The sequence below is a fragment of the Danio rerio genome, chromosome 8 (genome assembly GCF_049306965.1).
Source record: "Danio rerio strain Tuebingen ecotype United States chromosome 8, GRCz12tu, whole genome shotgun sequence".
Taxonomy (NCBI): Eukaryota; Metazoa; Chordata; class Actinopteri; order Cypriniformes; family Danionidae; genus Danio; species Danio rerio.
In genome coordinates, this window is record NC_133183.1 from 20,741,147 (window position 1) to 20,763,204 (window position 22,058).

General features: G+C 36.4%; 2 protein-coding genes across 5 annotated transcripts in view; both read right to left on the bottom strand.

The window, feature by feature from the left end:
• Positions 1-7,344, bottom strand: part of sh3gl1b (SH3-domain GRB2-like 1b) — a 39,140-nt gene extending 31,796 nt beyond the window's left edge. For 3 of the 4 annotated variants that reach the window (XM_005166793.5, XM_009303889.4, XM_021478204.3), the window contains exon 1: positions 7,004-7,344. In XM_005166793.5, coding sequence (XP_005166850.1) covers positions 7,004-7,048 — 45 coding nt within the window. In that variant the 5' untranslated portion in view covers positions 7,049-7,344. 4 annotated transcript variants of the gene reach the window in all.
• Positions 7,345-12,928: 5,584 nt separating this feature from the next.
• Positions 12,929-20,723, bottom strand: rorca (RAR-related orphan receptor C a; the record flags this gene model as incomplete). Its single annotated transcript, NM_001082819.1, is given in 9 exon segments — positions 12,929-13,090; positions 13,940-14,052; positions 14,145-14,255; positions 14,562-14,669; positions 16,160-16,292; positions 16,544-16,665; positions 18,246-18,701; positions 19,463-19,604; positions 20,636-20,723. Coding segments are annotated over 9 exon segments (1,435 nt in total), but the record flags the coding sequence as incomplete, so codon positions are not given.
• Positions 20,724-22,058: the final 1,335 nt, after the last annotated feature.

The window sequence follows — 22,058 nt, forward strand, 5'->3', positions numbered from 1 at the left end:
AAGGACCTTAATTTTCTTATAATTGATTTATAAACTTTTTATTCTTTAATACCATGCAGACACCCTGAAAAAAAGACACTGGGCTTTATGAATTTGAAATCTTCAACTCTGATTATATATTTTGTAGGCCTTAAAGTGTGCAACATGAAACCTTTAAGACTTTTTTCATCAGAAACCCTGAAAAAATGTGTATCCACTTCCGAAACGATGCCATTATAAAAAGACTAATTTCTCTAATTTCTAATTTTTTCTAAGTTCTCTGTCTACAGAAAATGTTAATAAAAATATTGATAATAATTATTACCGTCTAAAGCAGATTCAAAAATTATTGGACATTGTCATTTGCTAATTTCTGCAATCTCATGCAAGTGACTGGATGCTGGAGGGAGGGAGTTAGGCTGTACTCACACTATGTACAGTTGCCTCGAACTGGGCCAAAGCACGCTTGTCCCCCCTCCCGTCTCCCCCGACGGCCCGCACCCACATACAATCGGGCCTCTGCACGCTTACGTCATCGATGCTGCGCTCTGTTCAGTGAGAAGCGCTCTCGCTCAGCACAGAGGAGATTTCTCTAGTTATATCGTTTCAGTCGTTTGATATGCAGTGACATGCAGTCAAATATTTCGCCAAACAGTCCTTAGGGATGCGGTGACACGCAGTCAGATATTTCGCCTCTTTTGGTGCTTATAAACAATCATAATGCTCTCGTGCTGCAGGGATCAGGAGGTCTGCTGAAGGTGCACAGCTGTCGTGCAGTGAGGGGTTTGCGTTCATTGAACAGTAAGAATGATTAATAAATCCATATGGAACAGTCCCTTAAAAGTCACGTCTTGCTTTCAGTTTCGGGCTTTGGTGCGTTTTGCACTCACACACAAGTGTACCGTGCCAAAACCCAAGTGAACCGCGCTCAGGCCCACCTCTTCCAACCGGGCCAGGGCAGGCCAAGTGAACCGTGCTTGAGCCCGATGGCATAGTGTGAGTAGGCCCTCAATCTTTCTGATGTACTACATGAGTGCACTTCAGTTAAAAATAAGTGTATTGATGAAAGAAACACTACAGAAGGCTACAGGAACATACAAATAGCTCTTCAACTCAGCCAAAACTAAACGAAAAACATTGCCTGGTGTGTACATTATTAAAGAACCTGCAGAGCTCTAGGAGTTTTACAGACAGCACACCAAAAACGAAGGCTGGGCTGAGGGTGTGACTGGTGTCAGAGTTTGTCTTTTGGCAGGGTGTCCGGCCTGTGTCAAGTATTGATTACTGTGGAATGCTGGCATGAGTTCTCTGCAGTACTGCAGTCCAATAAAAAGAGCCAAGCAGAGCAAGAGAAAGCACCCCAACCCCCCTTTAGTGTTGCATGATTCATCCTCCGCCTCTCAGGCCCGATCGCTGGCCATTTTCCTCTGCCTTGCTGAACTCCTCCACTCATGCAGACCCCCCGCTAGGGAACTGAGCATGTTCCTGACAGGAAATTGGGCAACCGATCGTCCCTTCCTGCTGAGATCAGCGAACAGGGACAGAGATGCGCTGCTTCCCTACATCTGTGACCACGTACCATTTGGAAAACGCAACCTCTGGCAACAGGAAACTAACAAAACTAACGAAAAACACATTAAGTCTTGAGTTGATTACACTATAAACCATAAACAAAGAACCACAAGAATGGAACAACAGCCGAAAACACCGTGAGGCTTTCCTGATAACACATTTGATTGTCCTACTCCTTACACAGTCAAAAAGAGAGTTTTGGCATGTTTTGCACATTGTCTGATGTAAACCCACGCACATGCAACACTTTCACTTTTGAAAAAGTCCTAACAGAATAACAAGACAATCAATCACGGCATCCAAAATATATATTTTTTGCTACAACTATGTGTTAAATTAGGTAAATTCAGCAAATCAGGTGAAAATGGATGTGAATTCATCAAAAGTACCTGGATGGTTTTCTACTCCTGGTGAGATTCTTAAAGAGAGTGCTAGGGCTGCGCAATATATCGTTTTAGCATTGAAATTTTAATGTGTAAACCTGCAATAGTCACATTGTAGGATGTGCAATGTGGAGTCAGGATTGAAGTTTACCAGGTACAACAATTTAGAATTTTGGAGCCATTTTAGTTCAACCATAATAAAGTGAAGGCCTGTGTAAACATTTTAAGCATTTGGCCACTTTGAATTATTACGTTCATAGCTTTAACATAGATTAATTGTATTTAATTATTTACAATGAAGCATATGCAGCTTTATTGTTCATATTGTAAATGTAAACGTTTAGACTCCTTTATTTCTGTATTTGCTCTACATTATTTATCTCTGCTTGTAATTTGTTGATTATATTTTATGCAATCCCCTACTAGATTATCCCAATCAATCTAAAATTATTAAGTTATCTTGAGATAAATCGCAATAAAAAAAGCAGAAAATTTGAAATCAAAATGTAATGTTTTTGTTGTTGGCACACATTGTCATTCTTTAGGTAAACAATTAATCCAGTTATAAAGTTATTTCACTGAATAAAAAAAAATTATTTTAATAATCTTTGATCAAAATCTAGCGGTTTTCCCTGTTGACGTGAGTTTGACTGCTTCAGTCTTGATATTGTTAACCACTCCCCACATTCTGCTAGTTTACGATGAGGAAATTAATGATGCGCAAAAAAAAAAGCCTCGGCCCAACTTAATCTTCCATTTTAGTAAGAAGTACATCAACATGCTAAAAGTCACAGCAACTTCTGGTTCACATATTCCAATGACTTACATTAAAGGATTTGAGACTTACAATAAATGATTTACAACTTACGATAAAATACTTTTAAGCACATCAGGCAATTGACAATGGAATGGAAGAAATGAAAGAATAGAAGAAAAATGTTTGCATTGGAATTCTTTAGTCTAACGATTCTGAATTGATTCTCAAATGTTCAGAATCTATTCTGTATTAAAATTAGGAATCTGTAGGCACGAGCTCTAAACAAAAAAAAAAAAGTGTTTATGCACATATGCATGCTGCAAAATCTGCTTTACTTGGACAGAAGAATTATTATAGGCACTGCGCTTCTGATCCATTTTGCTGCTGCATACTGTGTCTTGCAAAATAACTAGTAAAAGTTGTAAAGATGAAAATGCACAGCAGAAGACATAGGAAAAATGTAGGTTGAGAATTTAATCGTATCGTGGCCCCTCGAATTGGAATCATGACCCCAGATTCGAAATCGGATTGTGAAGTTTCTAAAGATTCCTACCCCTACAGGCCATATGTATACATGCCAATGTGCATCTCTGAAACCAAGCAGTGCTGAATTTCTTGTACATAAATCATTCATTCATTCATTCTCCTTCGGCTTAGTTCCTTATTTATGAGGGGTCACCACAGTGGAACAAACCACCAACTATTCCAGCATATGTTTTACACTGCGGATGCCCTTCTAGCTGCAACCAAGTACTGGGGGAAACTCCCAAACACTCCCGCAATCACACATAGACTATGGTCAATTTGTATTTATTTACCCAATTCACTTAGTGTCTGTGGGGGAAACCGTAGCATGCGGAGGAAACCCACGCAATCACAGAGAGAACATGCAAATTCCACACAGAAATGCCAACTGACCCAGCCAGGACTTGAACAAGTGACAATCTTGCTGAGGCGGCAGTGCTAATCATTAAGCCACCGTGCCGCTTTGTCCAAAAATCTGTTACGATTTTAAAATGGATGCTAAAATATGAACAAGCAATCAAGCCATGTTAAGAAATCAATAAGACAACAAAGTATCTCCACTTTGCTTCTTGTGTTTGGTATAGCTGATTGTTTGTGATGTTTTTAGGTTGATAATATAACTGTACCAGTACAGCGGAGCAAAGTAGTGGTGATATTATTATTTATTTTTGTTTGATTACATTGTTAAGATGTCAGATCTGTTTTATGCAACAGCAAAATATGGCTGTTCATTGTATTTATGTATATTATATCATATTAAATTGCACAGCCCTAACAGTCACAGCGAAACTATAATAAACATATCTTAAAATGACTGCCAAATAAGTACAAATTGTAATGTATTATCTACTCACTCAAAATTTTAACTAGACAAGATAGATTTAGTTTTTACCAACCAAACTGTTCTCGGTGAATTTTTTTTAAACATAAAGACATATTTCAGCTATAGCATTCAGTGCTTGTTATAATCCAGAGGTGTCAAAAACTCAGTCCTGGAGGGCCGGTGTCCTGCAAAGTTTAGTTTCAACCCAAATCAGACACACCTAGGCTAGCTAATAATGCTCTTAAGCTTTCTAAAAACAACCTTGCAGGTGTGTTGAGGCAAAGTGGAGGTAAAATCCCCAGGACACCAGCACTCCAGGACCGAGTTTGGACATCTCTGTTATAATCAAACTACACTAAAAAAATGACTTTTGCTGCTTGTTTAAATTACTTACTAAAAATGAGTTAAAGCAACACAATACTTAAGTTTTTTTGGACAAATTAATTGTTTTATGTCCATTTATTCATTCATTCATTCATTCATTTTCTTGTCGGCTTAGTCCCTTTATTAATCCGGGGTCGCCACAGCGGAATGAACCGCCAACTCATCCAGCAAGTTTTTACGCAGCGGATGCCATCTCTGAGAAACATCCACACAAACATTCACACACTACGGACAATTTAGCCTACCAAATTCACCTGTACCACATGTCTTTGGACTGTGGGGGAAACCGGAGCACCCGGAAGAAACCCACGCGAAGGCAGGGAGAACATGCACACTCCACACAGAAACGTCAACTGAGCCGAGGTTCGAACCAGTGAGGCGACAGCACTATCTACTGCGCCACGGCCTCGCCCGTTTTATGTTCAATCCACTTAAATTTGTAAAAATAACTAAGTTAACTTACTTGATTTGTGTTGGGACAACATGAGGGAATTTTGTGGAACCCAGCATTTTTTACAGCGTATCGAAGTGTATTTAAAAAGAGTGATGTCTGTTTCTCTTTTCATTTATTAGGTTCAGTGGTAAGTTCATTGACTTAATAAAAATTAAGTGATGATGACTACAACTACAATGAAAATATACTGACATTTTCGTTGACTAATAAAAAAAAGAGACGAGAATGTGATTGGGGGACTTTTTTTGGAAAGCAAGATCCCAATCAGGATTAATCTTGGTGTGTGATCCATGATACACACGAACTTAAAAAGTAATTTATCCACAGTAGACGCGGGATGTGATTAAATCATCATAACAGTAAAGTAGATTTAGTCGACAAAAATCTTAGGAAATTTAGTTGACTAAATCTAAAATTATTCATAAGACTAAAATTTGACTAAAACTAAAATGAAATGTGGGCATCATGGTGGCGCAATGGGTAGCACGATTGCTTCACAGAAAGGAGATCGCTGGTTTGAGCCTTGGCTGGGTCAGTTGTCATTTCTGTGTGGAGTTTGCATGTTCTCCCCGTGTTCATGTGGGTTTCCTCCGGGTGCTCGGGTTTACCCCACAAGTCCAAAGACAAGTGGTACAGGTGAATTGGGTACAATAAATTATCCGTAGTGCATGTGTTTTAATGGATGTGTATGGATGTTTTCCAGTGATGGGTTGTAGCAGGAAGGGCATCTGCTGCGTAAAACATATGCTAGATAAGTTGGTGGTTCATTCCGCTGTGGCAACCCCGGATTAATAAAGGGACTAAGCCCAAAAGAACATGAATGAATGAAATGGAATTTTAGTCAAAAGGCTAAAACTAAAACAAAAGTTTGCTGTCCAAATTAACACTGATTAAGTTTTGTATGATCCTTTTCATTTAGAAATACTGGTTCGTTCCTATTGTTTACATAATTTAAAGCTAATAATTCACCCAAACATGAAAATGTACTCCATTACCTGACTGGTTCTAAACCTTTATGAATTCAAACACAAAAGCAGATATTTTGAAGAAAGCCGAAAACCGGTAACCACTGCCATCCATAATAGTAAAAATAAAAATACTATAAAAGTCAATGGTTACACATTTCCACCTTTCTTCAGAATATCTGCATTTGTGTCAAACTTGTTGCAAACAAGTGGAGGATGAGTAAATGATCAGTTTTGGGTGAACTATCCCTTTATGCATCCTAGCTTGACCAAAAAACACAACTAAAATCTTGTCATGCCAATCTATAAACATACAACATGCAATAAAACACTTTAAAAAGGACGAATGACCCAAAGGGCACATGTTTAATCAAATGCAGATTTCCTTTAACCCACCGTCAAGTTACATGGTTGACATTTGCTCATATTTACAACAAAAGCCAGAGCTGCGAATGTCACATTTTCCAACAAAATACTGCCAGCATGAAGTCTGAACCATAGAAACAAGACAAACACAGAAGCCATCGAAGACGTGATTGACCAACAGCTGCCATTGAAAAAAATTATGCTGCAGTGCAATTGTGCTGTAAGTCTATGGAGAATATGCATTGAAATGTATGCATTTTATACAAGCCTATTTCGCAAATAGACGATAAGGATTTATCCAGAGCCAAGTCGTTCGTTTAACAGCAGTAAACGTGGCAAATGGAGTGATATAACGTTGCTGTAGTGAGGACGGGGGCGTTGCATTGCACTCCCAAGGTAAAAGAAAACAGACACTCATCAACATATTTTTAACACATTGTAACCCCTAATTAGATGCGAATACACCCATAAAGTGGCGCTGACTATTTATGACCAGTGAAAGCTGTCAGAAATATTAAACATTGTAATGGCTGTAGGATTAGACAAGACTGACAATAAAAAACAACAAAAGCAAGCAGTCTGTAAATATAGAATGATATGACATTAAACAAAAACGAGATTTACCGACGTATATATACAAAAACGGTTCAATTCAGCGATGAAAATACAACATAAAACACTTTTAAAGTTCAGAATAGCGGACTGAAGTTTAACGCAGCGTTAGCTGGCTAGGCTAACTGGCACAGCACTGCGGCTCAATGGAAGAAAACAACAGGAAAAAAGTAACTGGCAAACCTGACTGGCTTTGTAAAACTGCTTCTTTAAGCCCGCCACGGACATCTTCAAAGCGTAATCCTCTCTTCTCGACGAAAAAAAAGACTTGTAAAGTAGGTTTGTTACTGACACAACAGTGTGGTAAAAGTCAACGGTCGCTGAGTGAAATATAACACTCAAGTCCTCAGATAAACGACACCAACTGCACAAAAGTATTCCAGGTGGCGGTTGGGAAAGGTTTTAGCAAACTTTGTTATTAACTGTTTTTAAGGTGGCTTTCTACTACAAAATGACTTTAATATGGTTACTAGTGCAGCCACCGCATTTGTAAGTCTTGAGAAACTAGCGGTTTCCTGCGCAACGCAAGCACATTCCTTGCGCGAATGGAGAATGGACTGGAAACAGGACAGCAGCGCCCACTGCCGGCCAGATCAAACATTGCAGCCATTGATCAAGTGCTTGTATTGTCCAGAAGATGGAGCCAGATTTCTATTAGTGCAGCTCGTCTTTTATATGAAGTTGACATGGCCTTGGCAGCAAATGGTTTCTGAGCACAGCACTTATGCTGTTAGATCAAATCAATAAATGTAATAGATTATTTTTTCTCTCTTGAACATGTAGTTTTTATTTTAATCAAGTTTCAATTTTCATGTAGTTTTCTCAGCAGAATAAAGACACATTATATGTTCATGTCATTCAGTAGCCTGTAATGTTAGATTAATACAAATGTATTTTAAACAATAATACAATATTGGCATATTAAAAGACCACTTTATGATACTAAATATATAAGTTAAAATGCCAATAAATGCCTTTTCATTTTCAACATAGTAATACAGATTATTTTGTTGTTTTTTTCCTCTTGAGCATGTAGTTTTTAGTTTTTTTCTCCGCAGAAAATGAAAAGAAGTCACCAACTAAAGGTTCATGTGATTCAGAATAATGTTAGATTAATACAAATTTAATCAATAATAGAATGATGACATCTTATTGAAAGACCATTTAATGATACTGAATATATATGTGAGCAATTCCATGCAAATGTCAACCTTGCCATGAAAAAAAAATAAAGTTTTTACCAAAATACGGATATCGTTACTAGGTTTTTTTGTGTAGGAAATATTTTACAGTACTTAAGAAATACTCAAAAATGTCTCTGTCAATGTTTTCAAACTATTCTGTTTGATTTAACAAAGTCATACAAGTGGCAATTTCACATCTGTCACATCCATAACGACACTTTATCCTCATAAATTAAAAAAAATTATTAAAATTAAATCAATCATTTTTGTTGAGCCAACTCTTATCCTTTTGATTAGCACTGTTTTTTTTTTGGGTCTGGCAAATTAATTTACATAATTTCTACAAAGTATGTTGTATACTGTAAAATAAAATACTAATAAATGTAAATTTTTATATAGTAAAGCAGATTTTTTTCCCTTTTGAACAAGCATTTTTTTTTCTCAGCTGAAAATGACCAAAAGTCATCAAGTCATTTAGTATAATGTTAAATTATTACAAAAATATTTTCAACAAAAATGACATATTAAAATATTACCATTTACCAAATATTACCATTAATGATACTGTATATATATATATATATATATATATATATATATATATATATATATATATATATATATATATATATATATATATATATATATTATTGATCATTTATATATCATTTTCATATGTCAGGTATTTTAATACTTCAAAATATTATATTATTTAATAAAAAATATAACTTAAATACAGTTACCATATCTGTTAAGCTAAAAGCAATGAAAATAAGTTCACTCATATTTTGACATTTGTTTTTGCAAAGAAGAATATATGTAATAATAAAAATAAAAATAATGTAATAATCAATTTTCAGAAGACTAAAAAAAAACATTAATTTTAGGTTCAGCATTGAAACCATACACACACACACACATACATATATATATATATATATATATATATATATATATATATATATATATATATATATATATATATATATATATATGCACATACTTGAGTCTGTGCGTGTTTTAAAATGTAATTGTTCATGTATAAAAATGTGTCACCATAATGAGAATGGACATTATTTGAAATATAAAGTTAACACTTGCATTTAATGTTATATAAGTGTATATAGTCACTTGTGTAAAATTAATTTAGACTTTCTTGTAGCAAAGTTAGCCTTAACAAATAATATTTTAAAAATAAAGTATTTTCTGAATAAAATTATTTCATTCAAATAACATGTACTGACCCCAAACTTTTAATTGGTTCATAAACACATATTCTTACATTAAATGTGCTCTACTGTTATAATTGACCTTTTATACTATACTTCAGTTTAGGGATAAAATATGTGGAGTTTTGAGATTGTCACACATTGCATTTAAAAAAAAAGTGCAATAAAAATGTCATTTAAATGTATGGGATTTTCCTGTAGTAGCCACAAAACACTCAGTATAAAGTAAAAAGACCTTTATTACATTCTTGAATCCATGTGTTTAATCCTCATTGTACAATAATAACATTTTAATTTATTCTCTGTATCCGTAATACACCATAAATTATATTCTTTAAAATCTATAGCATGATTCATTTATTTAAAGTTAAAACTGAAACAACCACAACAGGATCATGGCAAAGAATGAGGACTCTTTAGGGGATTTTCTGCTTAAAAATGTTCTTTAAAAAAATAGGATTTTAACTCTTCAAGACAAAGTATGACACTAGACGGGTGAGGAAAAGTTACAGAAAAAGACTAAAATGAAAGAAAACGTCACAAAAAAACAAACAAATAAAAAACACAAACAACACTAGAATCAAATATTAAATTCATCCTCAAATATATATATTTATATCTATATACCTTTGAATATATTTTTGATCCTATTGTTTTTTTAAGCAAGTCAAACTGAAAATGTCCTCCAATAGCACTGATATAAGACAGGGGTAAAAAGTCTTTGATACTTTTGTGATTAACATTCACAAGAAAAGTTACCGTACACAGTGATCAAGGTTTAAGGTCTTCTATTTGGTGCAAGGTGTCTTGCTAGGCTAACTGAAGAAGACATTTTAGGACAGAGAACCCAGCTATCTCCCTGAGTGACTGAATTTAGATGTAAACGCATACTTCTAGAACTACCCCAAAGGGTGAGCGCTTGTGGCAGTTAGCGTGTTGCACTCCACAAAAAAAAAAAACATCTAAAAATCGAAACGGTTTTTACAAAGCACTCGCACTTTGTTACAATCTTTCTCTGCCTCACACGTCAATTTAAGTCAGTTAATACTAGACAAGCATACAAAAATAAAGACAAATTTAAGTGTAGACAACTTGAAGCGATGAGGTGTTAAATGATCCGAGCTGGAGTGCTTATGAAATTCAAGGAGGTTTGTGAGAGCTGTCAATACTAAAAATGGAAAGACTGACTATTGCACAGGCAGACATGACGATACTGTATTAAGCACCCAGAAAATGTGTATTACACCAACCATATAAAATCTTACAAGAAAATATACAGTTAGGCACTGTTCCAGCAGTGCTAAAAAAAATAAACATAAAGGCGAGCTTGTTAAGTTTAACTGTCAGGAAACAGGAGGTTGATTCTTATCAGACATTCGAAACATCTTTCATACCCTGTAATCTCCCAACTTTAGTTGGCATTCCGGTTTCTGGGCCACTCCTAAATCTCCCCTGAGACAAATCTGGACTTCCTGATTCCGAAAAAAAATGGAGGCTGCTTTCACTCTGTGGATAGTTTATGTAACCTCTCTGGGGCCTACTAACCTCACACAGAGTGGGATTCAAACCGGCACTTCCGACATGGGAGTCATGCGCACTAACATGAGCACTAAAACACTGCAGCCTTTAGGATCAGTTAGCTATTGTGACTCTTGAGGCCAGAGGATTGAGTCTTACTCCGCTACTATCACCCTGCTAAACTGTACCTCCATCCGGGTCACGGCACCACTTTAACCACTCCGTTGCCTAGCCTTCAAATGGGATTGGAATCAGCATTAACGTTCCTGAAGGACCACCAACAATGCATGTTTTGGATGTCTCCTTTGTCGCACCTAAAGTCTGTGCAAATGAGCTGACGATCTGAATAAGATGTGTTTGGTTAAGGATACATGGAAAATGTGCAGAGCTGGTGGTCCTCCAGGAATGTGTGCGAGCAACGATGAACTAGACTGCATTCTCTGCATAATGAAAGTGAGATATATTTTCAAAGCTTTAACTAGCTGGTCTTTGTTACATTTACCCCCTTAAACCCCACTTTCATCTGGGTCACGGCATCAATTTAACACTCATAGACCTATTTAACTAATTCCAAGCAGGATTTGAGTATGCATTTCTGCCATTTCTTGGAGATGTGCACTCTAATGGATGCCAAGGACCTCATCTTCCAGCACCAATTGCTAGTGTGGCCCTTGAGGTCGGAGAGTGATGTTTACACAGTATTGGCCTCAGTTGATCTAGCAATGTTTTTGCTCCTTAACATTTTGAAACACAAACTAACTGTTTCCCAAACTCAGGGGGGTAGCTGATGGCTCTGTCAATAGTTGTGCTATATGTGAACACTTAGGGTAAAGTGGATGAGGGAGGGGTTATCACACAGCAACACAACACTGATCTCTGCATCAGACACTATGCAATGCATGAGGTATGGCCTGTGATTCCACTTATCCTCACAGCCGAAACAGAAAAAAAAGTACAAATAATCATGTTTCCGTTGTGTCCTCGTGACTCTCTGCAAGCCCAGTTATCAGTTTTTGTCTATAGAAATATGGTTCCTTCCATCCACTTCCATGTTTTGTCTTCTCCTGATCCCAGCAGTCCTTTGAGTGGTTTGCTACACACTCACAAGAAGGGTCGAACTTCAGTCTCCCACATAGTGGCATTGTCTTTTCGCCATCTGATTATGGGGCAACAGAAAAGTCCTGCTCCGGCAAAGTCCTTTAATGTTGGAGTATTTAAGTGCTGTCCGCCTGCATCTACAGAAGATCTAAAGCTTTCGAAATCAGCTCCAGCCCAGAATTCACTCCTGAAGGGGCTTGAAAAACATTCGTTCTAAGGTGCAACTTTCTATCTAACTAGTCCTCCACCGCTATCTACAGGCTCTGTTTATAAATATATTCTCAGATACATCTATCGTTCTACACACATGTAGTTTCTGATCAAATAAGGATATCAAAATAGTATCTAATATCTGTATCCAAGTGGCATCCAAGTGTGTGGGAAAGGGTAAAAAGGATGAGGTGTTTGTTAGCTTAGTTGCATCTTTTAAAACAAAACATCGCTGCACATGCGGTGCACTGTACGTTAGTGTTTTTTCCGTGAAAAGGTGCTTATGTGACATTTACGACTGCAGGCATGCAAGCATTGGTCCCTTTAAACAGTTTCAAAACTGTTCATTAACAGAAACCAAGCATTAAGAGCTTGTTTTACATTTGGGGCAGGAATTCATAATACATTCTTTCTTAATCCTGAGGCTTTGCCACATGTCAGTTGGGTTACATTCATAGTTCTCTTCCTAAGAGTACGCAGGGAAATGTTGGCTTTTCAAGCACTTAATGTTTTAGGGAGCCCTAAAGCTCCGAGTTAAATCGAGTACTCTTTAAAATGAATAATTAAATATATAATTTACTCTACTTGAGTCATTATATGTAGGTAGCATGAGTAATAGTAGCCAGCACCTTAGACAGCTGTCATTTAACAGCGTCTTTAAAAGAAATCTGGGTCCTGTTGAAATAGAGGAGTGAATCACTCCATCAGGAGAGAGGTTATAGATGGAGTCCTAAAGTGTAACGTGCAAGATTGTCAGTGTGTTGCTGGTTTTTCTTAAACACATATCCATCTACCTCCGTTCCTGTCTTTCTTTAACTCTTTCTACCTCTCTTTCTTTCCTCAGAGCCAATATGACGCTTTCAGAAATGTTAGCCTTCGGTGGAGTCAGGGAAGGTGATCTCGCTGCAGAAAACCTCTCTGTAGAGAGCAGGGAAGTTGTAGGCTGTTTCTGGGTGAAGGAGGCGGAAAAACTCCAGCTTATCAATATGGAGATTGCAAATAGACTTCATCATGGGTAACTTGGAGACCATCTATTGAACCAATAGAAAGAGGAAAGACAGTTATTGCATTTTACAACACATCTGATAAAAACTAGCTTTTAGCTTTTTTTTTAGTTTAATAGCATAAAAAAATATAGATTTTTTAATTTGTTTTTTAGAATTACTCAAGTTAACAAAGGCTGAATTTATAGTAAAAAAAAAAACAACACTAGTAAAACAGTGATAATGTGAAATATTATAATATGCAATAACTACAGTATTCGGTTGAAGTAAAAATTATTAGCCTCTTTGATTTTTTTTTTCTTTTAAATATTTCCCAAATGATGTTTAACAGAGCAAGACAATTTTCACAGTATGTCTGATAATATTTACTATTATAAAATATATACTAATAGAAAGTCTTATTTGTTTTATTTTGCTAGAATAAAAGCAGGTTTTAATGTTTTAACCATATTATGTCAAAATTCTTAGCCCCTTTAATAATTCAGGGAGTTTAATAATTCTGATTGCAACTGAATGTAACTTGTTTTATCTATCTTTAGTTCGGAGACCTATTTCCCTATAGGATTAGTAAAGTCTAACAAACAAACAGAATTACAGAGACAGGACAAAAACAGATAATAATTACAAATTAAAAATAGCAGTAAGTGTGAATGCAAATATATAAACTGACAGGTGTACAATATATGCATGTATATTACAACAATATATGTGCAGCTGTTATGTGCAAATTGGCATGTAAAGTATGTTGTTAAATAAATATTATTAATAAATAAAAATAGCTGATAAATCCCCTATTGTATTATTAGAAAATAATGCACACAGTAGTGATGCTCATACTCAACAGCACACAAAATGAACTTGATTTTTTCTCATTACCTTGGCCAGTTTCTCCTCATGGACACCGCTTTTATGAAGATAGTGTTGCAAAGCAACATAGACCTTCTCCTGAAGCTTCTGCACTTTCTGGGCATCTGTCAACCAAGGTCGGTCTGTGAAAAAAATATGTAGAAGTGTAAACTCAAATGTCTGGTCAAGAATTTTTTACAGTGGCTACAAAAGTTAAAGATGTGAGTAAAACTACCTGGAGACAGAAGCACAGTAGCAGTAAATAGAGCCATCTCTTCTTCCGACAGCTGCAGCCGACTGAGGGTTTTAGCCATCTCAAACACAGCGCTCACCAGATCATCACAACCTACAAATGAAAAAAAAAATACATTCAAAAATGAAGAAATCAAAAATAACACTCCAATTTGCAGAACATAACAGTAAAAGGGAAACAGTCTGGAACATTAGCAAACAATCAACTGACCTGGAAAGATTTCAATTGACCTATTTTTCCCTTAAATTGATGTTTGTTTAAGTCTATATAAAGAGTAACCACAACTTAATATGATTTTACAGCACTTAGTGTACTATTGCTCAGGTTAATTGCACACACATGCCCTTTGAAATGCTACGAGGTGTCAAACTGTGTGAAAGGTTCAGGGAGGAGACTCACCGAGTGCTTTGAACAGCTGTGGGCTTGCAAACTTTCCATCGAACAACAGCGTGTTGTTGATGGGGTTGTAGGCCCGACACATTCGGATCAAAAGCACGTCCAAGCAGCCTGGATGGCCAGCGCCACATAGAAGTTGGACAAAGGAAAAGCAGGATTGAGGGGGGCAGAGGGGAGAGACAGGCAAACGAATGCTCCACACAAACACAGAGGAAAACAAAAAACAAGTGGGGTTTAATTCCACAAATTACAAAAGCGATCCATTAAAACAGTCATCATTTCACAGAGGAATAGTGATGTCAACATGATGGTTGTTTTAAAGAGGGAAAATAAGACAAAGGTGTTTTTTGTTTCCATTTAAATAAAAGGAAAACCACACAATGCACAAAGGGAGGACACAAGCAGGACAAAAGAGTGAGAGAAAACGACAAAAGAGCGATTGTTAGAGCACAGACGAGAAAGAAAGAATACATTTAGCCCAAACTAAAACATACTAAATTTAAATGTAACCCTGGATCACAAAACCAGTCATATTTGTTTTGAAATTGGGGTCATTCCAGAATTTGAATGATTAAGATTTTCTATTGATGTATGGTTTGTTAAGATATGGCAATATTTGGCAGAGATACACCTATTTTGGAAATCTGGAATCTGAGGGTTCAATAAAATCTAAATTCTGCACATATTGTCCAAACTAAATGCATAGCAATGCCTAATACTAATCACAATCTTTGTTTTGACGTGTAAAGAAGGAAATTTGATGTGTAAAGAAGAAACAAAATGGAACATGATCTTACAATTCTAATGATTTTTGGTATAAAATAAACAATAATAATTTTGACCCATACGATGTACAGTATTTTTGGTTATTGCCATTAATTTAGACCAGTGGTTCTCAAACTGTGGTATGCGCACCACTTGTGGTACGCAGGCTTCGTTCTAGTGGTACGAGGAATCGCTAAATAAATAAAGTAAAAAAAACAAACACTTTTAACCCTTTAAAGTGTATGATGACGCTGACATGATCAGTAAATTGATTTTAATAGGTTAAACCTTTTATTTTATTTTATTTTCAATTTTCTAATGTTTGTTATGTATTCTATCATTTGAAGCAAGTTTCCTCCCCATGTTTATATTGGCTGTTGGGGGCGTATCCTGTATTTTTATATCCCAATGTTGGCAGGTCATTATGGTGGTACTTGGAGAAACAATTTTTTTTCTGAGGTGGTACTTGGTGAAAAAAGTTTGAGAACCACTGATTTAAACCATTACAATATGGCGATGTCACTGGCCCACGAACATTTACTGCTTGCTCTCAAAACTATTTCAAAACTGTTGCACGAGCCAATACAATCACATCCTAACATAAAAACAGCTGTCAATATGTGGACCAATATGATTCTCTGTAGCTATAGAAATTAAAATTGTAAAACAGGAAATATGTTAAGACCACTGTTATTGTTTACATCCCTCATAATGGTGTATACCTTTTGTGGTCCAAGGTCACATTTTGTAAAAATACAGTATTACAAGATACATACACATGCATTCATTAAAGATAACACTGATTTGCTCATTTCTTGCACACAGTTGATTCTGACCTGCTTTCAGAAGGATAATCTGGTCATTTTGAGACAAGTCCATGAATCCAGAGATTCGCTTGGCAAACTCCACCACATACTGAATGGCGTTGGTGAGTTGCACTGCACACTGCTGCCACAGCATCTCTGTGGGCTTGGATAAGAAAATATTTGTTAGAATCTGCCACCCATTTTCCGATTGCAGGTATGATGTGCAATTGACGTACTTTTTAATGCATTTTTAATTAGGCTCTTAAAAAATTAGGACAGGAACTATTGTATACTGTAGGAGTCATTAAAGTGGAATGTAAGGTTGGGTAATTGCTAGGATCACAATGTACATATGATAAAACATGCCGTTACACCTGTTACATGTTATTATAAAGCATGATGCATCTCAGTTACCTTGTTTTGGTAGACACGGATCTCTTCAGGTGTGTAGAGGGTCCAGGCTAATCTTTTCAGTTCTTCTGTGCTGTATTGACTTGTCTCAATGTGGGATTTTATCACATTTTGTGTGATCCGTTCTGAAAGAAGCATACATATATATATACACATTATATGACATACATCTTGACAACTGGCATAAGAAATGTAGGAATATGTAATATAACAGCAGATCTTTGGATTTTAAATGTATCAGTATCCACTTGATAAAAAGTTATATTTATGTTTATAATTTCAGAAATTTACAGTACATGTATTATTATTTATAAAATACAGTTCAAAACTTTGGGGTCAGTAAGAATATTTTCCTCATTAAAAAAGTAATGTTAATGTCATGCTGAACTCGCAAACCAAGTTCACATGTTTTGGACCTGTTTCCTTTTTAGGAGTCTGTTTTTGATTCCTTTTCAGCAATTACATCTATTAAAATTGATCCTACAACAATAATTGGCCTGTTTGGAGTTCCACCCCCTGACTGTGAGTTACCATTTTATTTTTCTGAATTAATTTCTGTCATTATTAGCTAGGTGGTGTATTTTGTAGCAGTGAAAGTCTCCTCAACCCCCATCCCACACTCAATGGATTACATTTTATTTTTTGTTAAATTAGAAAAAATTAAATATAGTCTTCGAGGTTGAGGGATCAAAGTTTCTAACATTTGGTTGTCCAATTTGGAGCATGTTAAATCTCTGAAACTTAAAGGGGTTACTGTAAAATGAATGGTTTCCTATCCTGCACTTTTAGTCTGTACCTTTCAGTTAAGCACTAGTGCTGATATAGCACAAGCATACAACTCTTTCTTGACATAAAACCACAAGTTTGAAGAATGTGCCATCCTCCAGCCTATTCAGTTTAATATATGTGTCCCTTTTCTCACTCTTTACATTTTTATTTTCTTTCATCTTTTATTATCATTCTTTATTTCACTTAATACATCATGCAGCCAACCTCAACTTTCAGTACTGACCTGTTTATATGCTTAATTTGTCAAATGAATGCACATCATATACTGTTTATGAACATCATATACTGTGTGTTGCACAATATGAAGGTTATAGTATGGTTCATTTTTATTTCTTAATACATTTTGTACTTTTATATTTTGTACTTTTATATATAAATAGAATCTATAGAAAATATAGAAAATATCTAGAAAATATAATTTTGCACTGTTATTTTCTCTTTTGCTTTTGTTTTGCTGTCAAAAATCTGATAGATAAATCTAAAAAAAAAAAAAAAAAAGTAATGTTTTGTTCAGAAATGGAATCATTAAATTTATTAAAATGGACAGTAACGACATAAATAATAATTTCTATTTTATTTAAATGCCATTCTTAAACATTTGCCAAAAGATCCTGACAAATACATGTCTACAATTATAATATTAAACTGCAAAATAGTTTTTAACTTAAAAAGTGATCGATGATAATAACAATAAATGTTTGCTGAGCATCAAATGAACATAATTGGTTTCTGAGGGATAATGCAACACTGCAGTAATGACGTTTAAAACTGTAAAAATAATCAAATAAATTCAGCATTGGTAAAAGTAAGATAATTTTTCACATCATTAAAAAAATCATACTGACCCCAAACACTTTAATGTTAGTCCATCTACAATAATGTAGAATAAATATACCTAATATTACTTTCTACTAACCTATTTCCATCAATGAGCAGCCTTCAGGTGGATTAAGTATCGAGCGAGTGAAGAGTCCAGACTCGTGTGGGCTCATATACTCGTGTTTGATGTGCGTCACGTCACCAAACTCTTGTCTGTTTGACTCAGGAGAACTCTGGGAAGACGAACTGTTCCCACTGCTTCCTCCCAATAACTCTAAACTGCAGTAATCTGCAGCTTCCTCCGGTGTGAGCGGCAGATCAAAAAGAAGACCGTCTGGTAGTGTGGTAATGTCATCCAGATCGCTGAGGGTGGTGCTGGAGCCCCGACTGTAAGCCCGACTGTGCCCGTTGCCGTTCTCCCCAGCCTCATCCCCAGTGTGGCTGGATATACCATTGCCAAGACCCCCTGCTCGCTCCTGGGACTGCTGGTGCTTCTGAACCTCGGCGTAAAGACTGTCACGCTGCTTTTTTGACATGCGGCCAAACTTCACCGCTGCGGAGGAGAAAAAAATAGAGGAAAGATTAATGTTAGAAGACATCTGATGAAGAGTTTCTAGTCTGGAATTATCCCATGTAGTGAGAATATCAAATAATCAATCAATAAATATATATTTTTCTACTTTTGGAGCAGTGGTGCTGTGCAAACTTTGCTTTTCCTTTAGGACAGGGGTACCCAAACTCAGCCCTGAAGGGCCAGTGTTCTACAAAGTTTAGTTCTCAATCAGACACACCTGAGCCAGCTAATCAAGCTCTTACTTGGCTTTCTGGAAACCTCCATGCAGGTGTGTTCAGGCAAGTTGGAGCTAAAATCTGCAGGACACCAACCCTGAGTTTGGTCAGCCCTGCTTTAGGATATTATGTTTTTTTTTAATAGAGTGAGCTTTTGGCCAGTTGGATGTGCCCACTTATTCATAGAAATGTATAGAAGAACAACCTTCATTTACAATATACAAAATAAACATGCTTGAAAGAATATTTACATAAAATAAACTTATTAAACTTATCAAAAAAATACAACAAATACAAAACAGGAAGGAAAATAAAATAAATAAAAATATTACAAAAGACCCATACTAAATTGGATTTGATTGTTGAAAAACTCAAAATGCCTACAAGGGAGAAACTGAAACTACTATCGTGTTTTTTGACAAGTAGCCAGTGATAATACGAGGGTCTTAAATTCACACTGAGACCATGACAGTTTAATAGGTGACTCCATTTTTAGCAGTAAATTTGCTCTTGGGTAAGACTCACCATCACGGCTCATGCCCAGTGCCAGACACTTCTGCAGGCGGCAATGCTGGCAGCGGTTGCGATTGGTTCGGTCAATAATGCAGTTCCTCTGCCTTGAGCAGGAGTACATGGCATTGTTCTGCTGACTTCGACGGAAGAAGCCCTTTAATAAATGAAAAAAGGAAAAAGAGGTGAGATCAAGAAGAGATTGCATTTCATTCAAACTCGTCAATTAAACAAGGATTAAATGTCATATCACCTGTTAGAATGTAAAATCAATATTGCGCAAATTAAAACGATAGTTCACACAGAATCAAAAAAAATGTACTTAACGTTTACTCAATTGATTGCAAAAATTTTATTTTTCATTTTTCTGTTGATCCCAACTGAAGAAATTTGGAAGAATATTAGCAAACCAGTCATTACTAGAATGTCAAACACAATGGAAGTCAATGGCTATGAGATTCCCAAATTTCCTCAGAATATATTCTAATGTGTTTAACAGAAGAATTGAAACTTCGGTTTGAAATTAGACTACAAGAGTTGTCTGTATGGATTCAGCCACCAGACGATGTATTAATGCAATGCAATTAGCTTCAAAACATGCCGGAGTAATGTTGTTTAATACAAATTTGGCATTTGGCAAAGGCAGGGAGTCTGAAACATAAGATCGGCTCTGGCACACTCGGTGTGTCCAGTGTTCAAATACAAGCTGACTGAGATTTCTGACTGGTCAAAAAGCCAATCAGATAAAGGAGTTGTATTGTTTACAGTTTCAGAGAACAGTCGGAAGACGTCAGCAGGGTGTAACTACAGGGTGCTCTACATTTAAACAAGTCTTGTATATTTTAACACCGTTTTTCTCTTAAGCAAGTTTAGCTTTTAGACTAATTTTAGGCTTCTTAAAGTCATAGATCAACTAAAAATGAGTTCTACCATCATTTACTCACACACATGCTGTTACAAACAAATATTATTCTTTTTCCAAGATATTTTTAAAAATATTGTCCTATTCATAAAATCACAATCAGTGAGGATCCAGTGTTGTTTTAAACCCTTCTGACTTTCAATGTATGGACAAAAACAGTTCAATCTAAAGAATAAACATGAGGATGAGTACATAATTTGTCATTTTAGGCTAAACTATCCTATTACTGAGCAGAAATGATGACAACCGAAAGGATTTTTGCTTACCTTGCAGCCTTCACAAGTGATCACCCCATAGTGGATGCCTGATGATTTGTCCCCGCAAATCTTGCATGGGATTACTTCAATTTGAGCTGTAAAAAAGGGAAGTGATTAAAACATTAGCTCTAGTATGACACACTCATCCATCACCTATAGACAAGTCATGATTCAAAGCATTGAAAGCCATCAGCTATCAACTGTACATTGAATTTCTAAAGCAAGCTACGTACTTTGCTGCGGCATTGCTAGTTTGGCTCATTGATCTCAGTGCGATCATTCAATAACAGAATTAAAGGCCGAACAGAGCCTGAAGGTCTGCTTTGACTCTCGCGGGGAAGTGGAAACTTTACTACTGTCATAGTCTTTCAGCGTTAACAATGAACAGCTAATGCACAATAAGCAGGGTCAAGAGCTTACAGCTCATATTCAAAGACTAAAGGTTTGACCCACTCAGGATGACATAACACAAGTCCTTGGATGGCAGAATCAAAAACAGCTTTATAAACAAAGCTCGCTCTCGGCTTGGCACCACTGCGCTGGAATTAAGCGGATTGTGATGCTCTGTATGAGAATTATAAACAGCTGCAGGTTCATGAATAGCGTCTTTGATGGGAAAGAGTGCCTAAGAAACAAACAAAACTGAATATATACCATGAGAAAGAAGTTGTTGAACTATTTGTCGCAGCAAAAAAATGTAACCACCAAATAGCAGGTTAATAATATTTATCTATTATGACGACCCAACTTTTGCCCATTAGGTCAAATGATATATGATGGATGCCCGATAAATCAAAGTTCTTCCAGCAAACATAGTCTGATAATCTGGACGGTTGAAGCAATGATGCAACATCTTAGGTAACATGTTGTGACAAAGAGAACCGGCCGTCCGGGTATAATGACATGAGGACCAACACTTCGGCCCAAATGCTTGTTGATGCATGTGAGCAATGGAGGACGAGGGTGAAAAAAGATATAGGATTTCCTAAAGCTAAACAACACACTCTCCTGTAGCACTTTTCAAAACACAGAGAATGAAAATAAAGTTTATTTCATAATGCAATCTGTCAGCCGAATTACTAAATGGAACATATTCATTCTTTTTTGTTAGCTCTCTCTCTCTTTCAACCCCATTCTGAGCCCCCGGCCCCCACCCTGCCTGTGTTATATAACTGCTGTCTGGCTACATTCCACGAACACACTCATTCAGAGGAGATCACCCTGGCAACGCAGTGACGAGCATTCCTCCATCCCGCCCCTCCCACTTTCCCATTGGCTCGTGACAGAATGGCTTTGATTCTGACTCGCCGACTCACATGCCACTCACCTGCGTAGCACGGTCAGGCTATGTGGCTGAGCTGTTCTACTGACACACTTTCCAACTGAGCCGAGGGAGGCGCTTGTGCGGTAGCCTCGCAAGCGTTGTAATCAG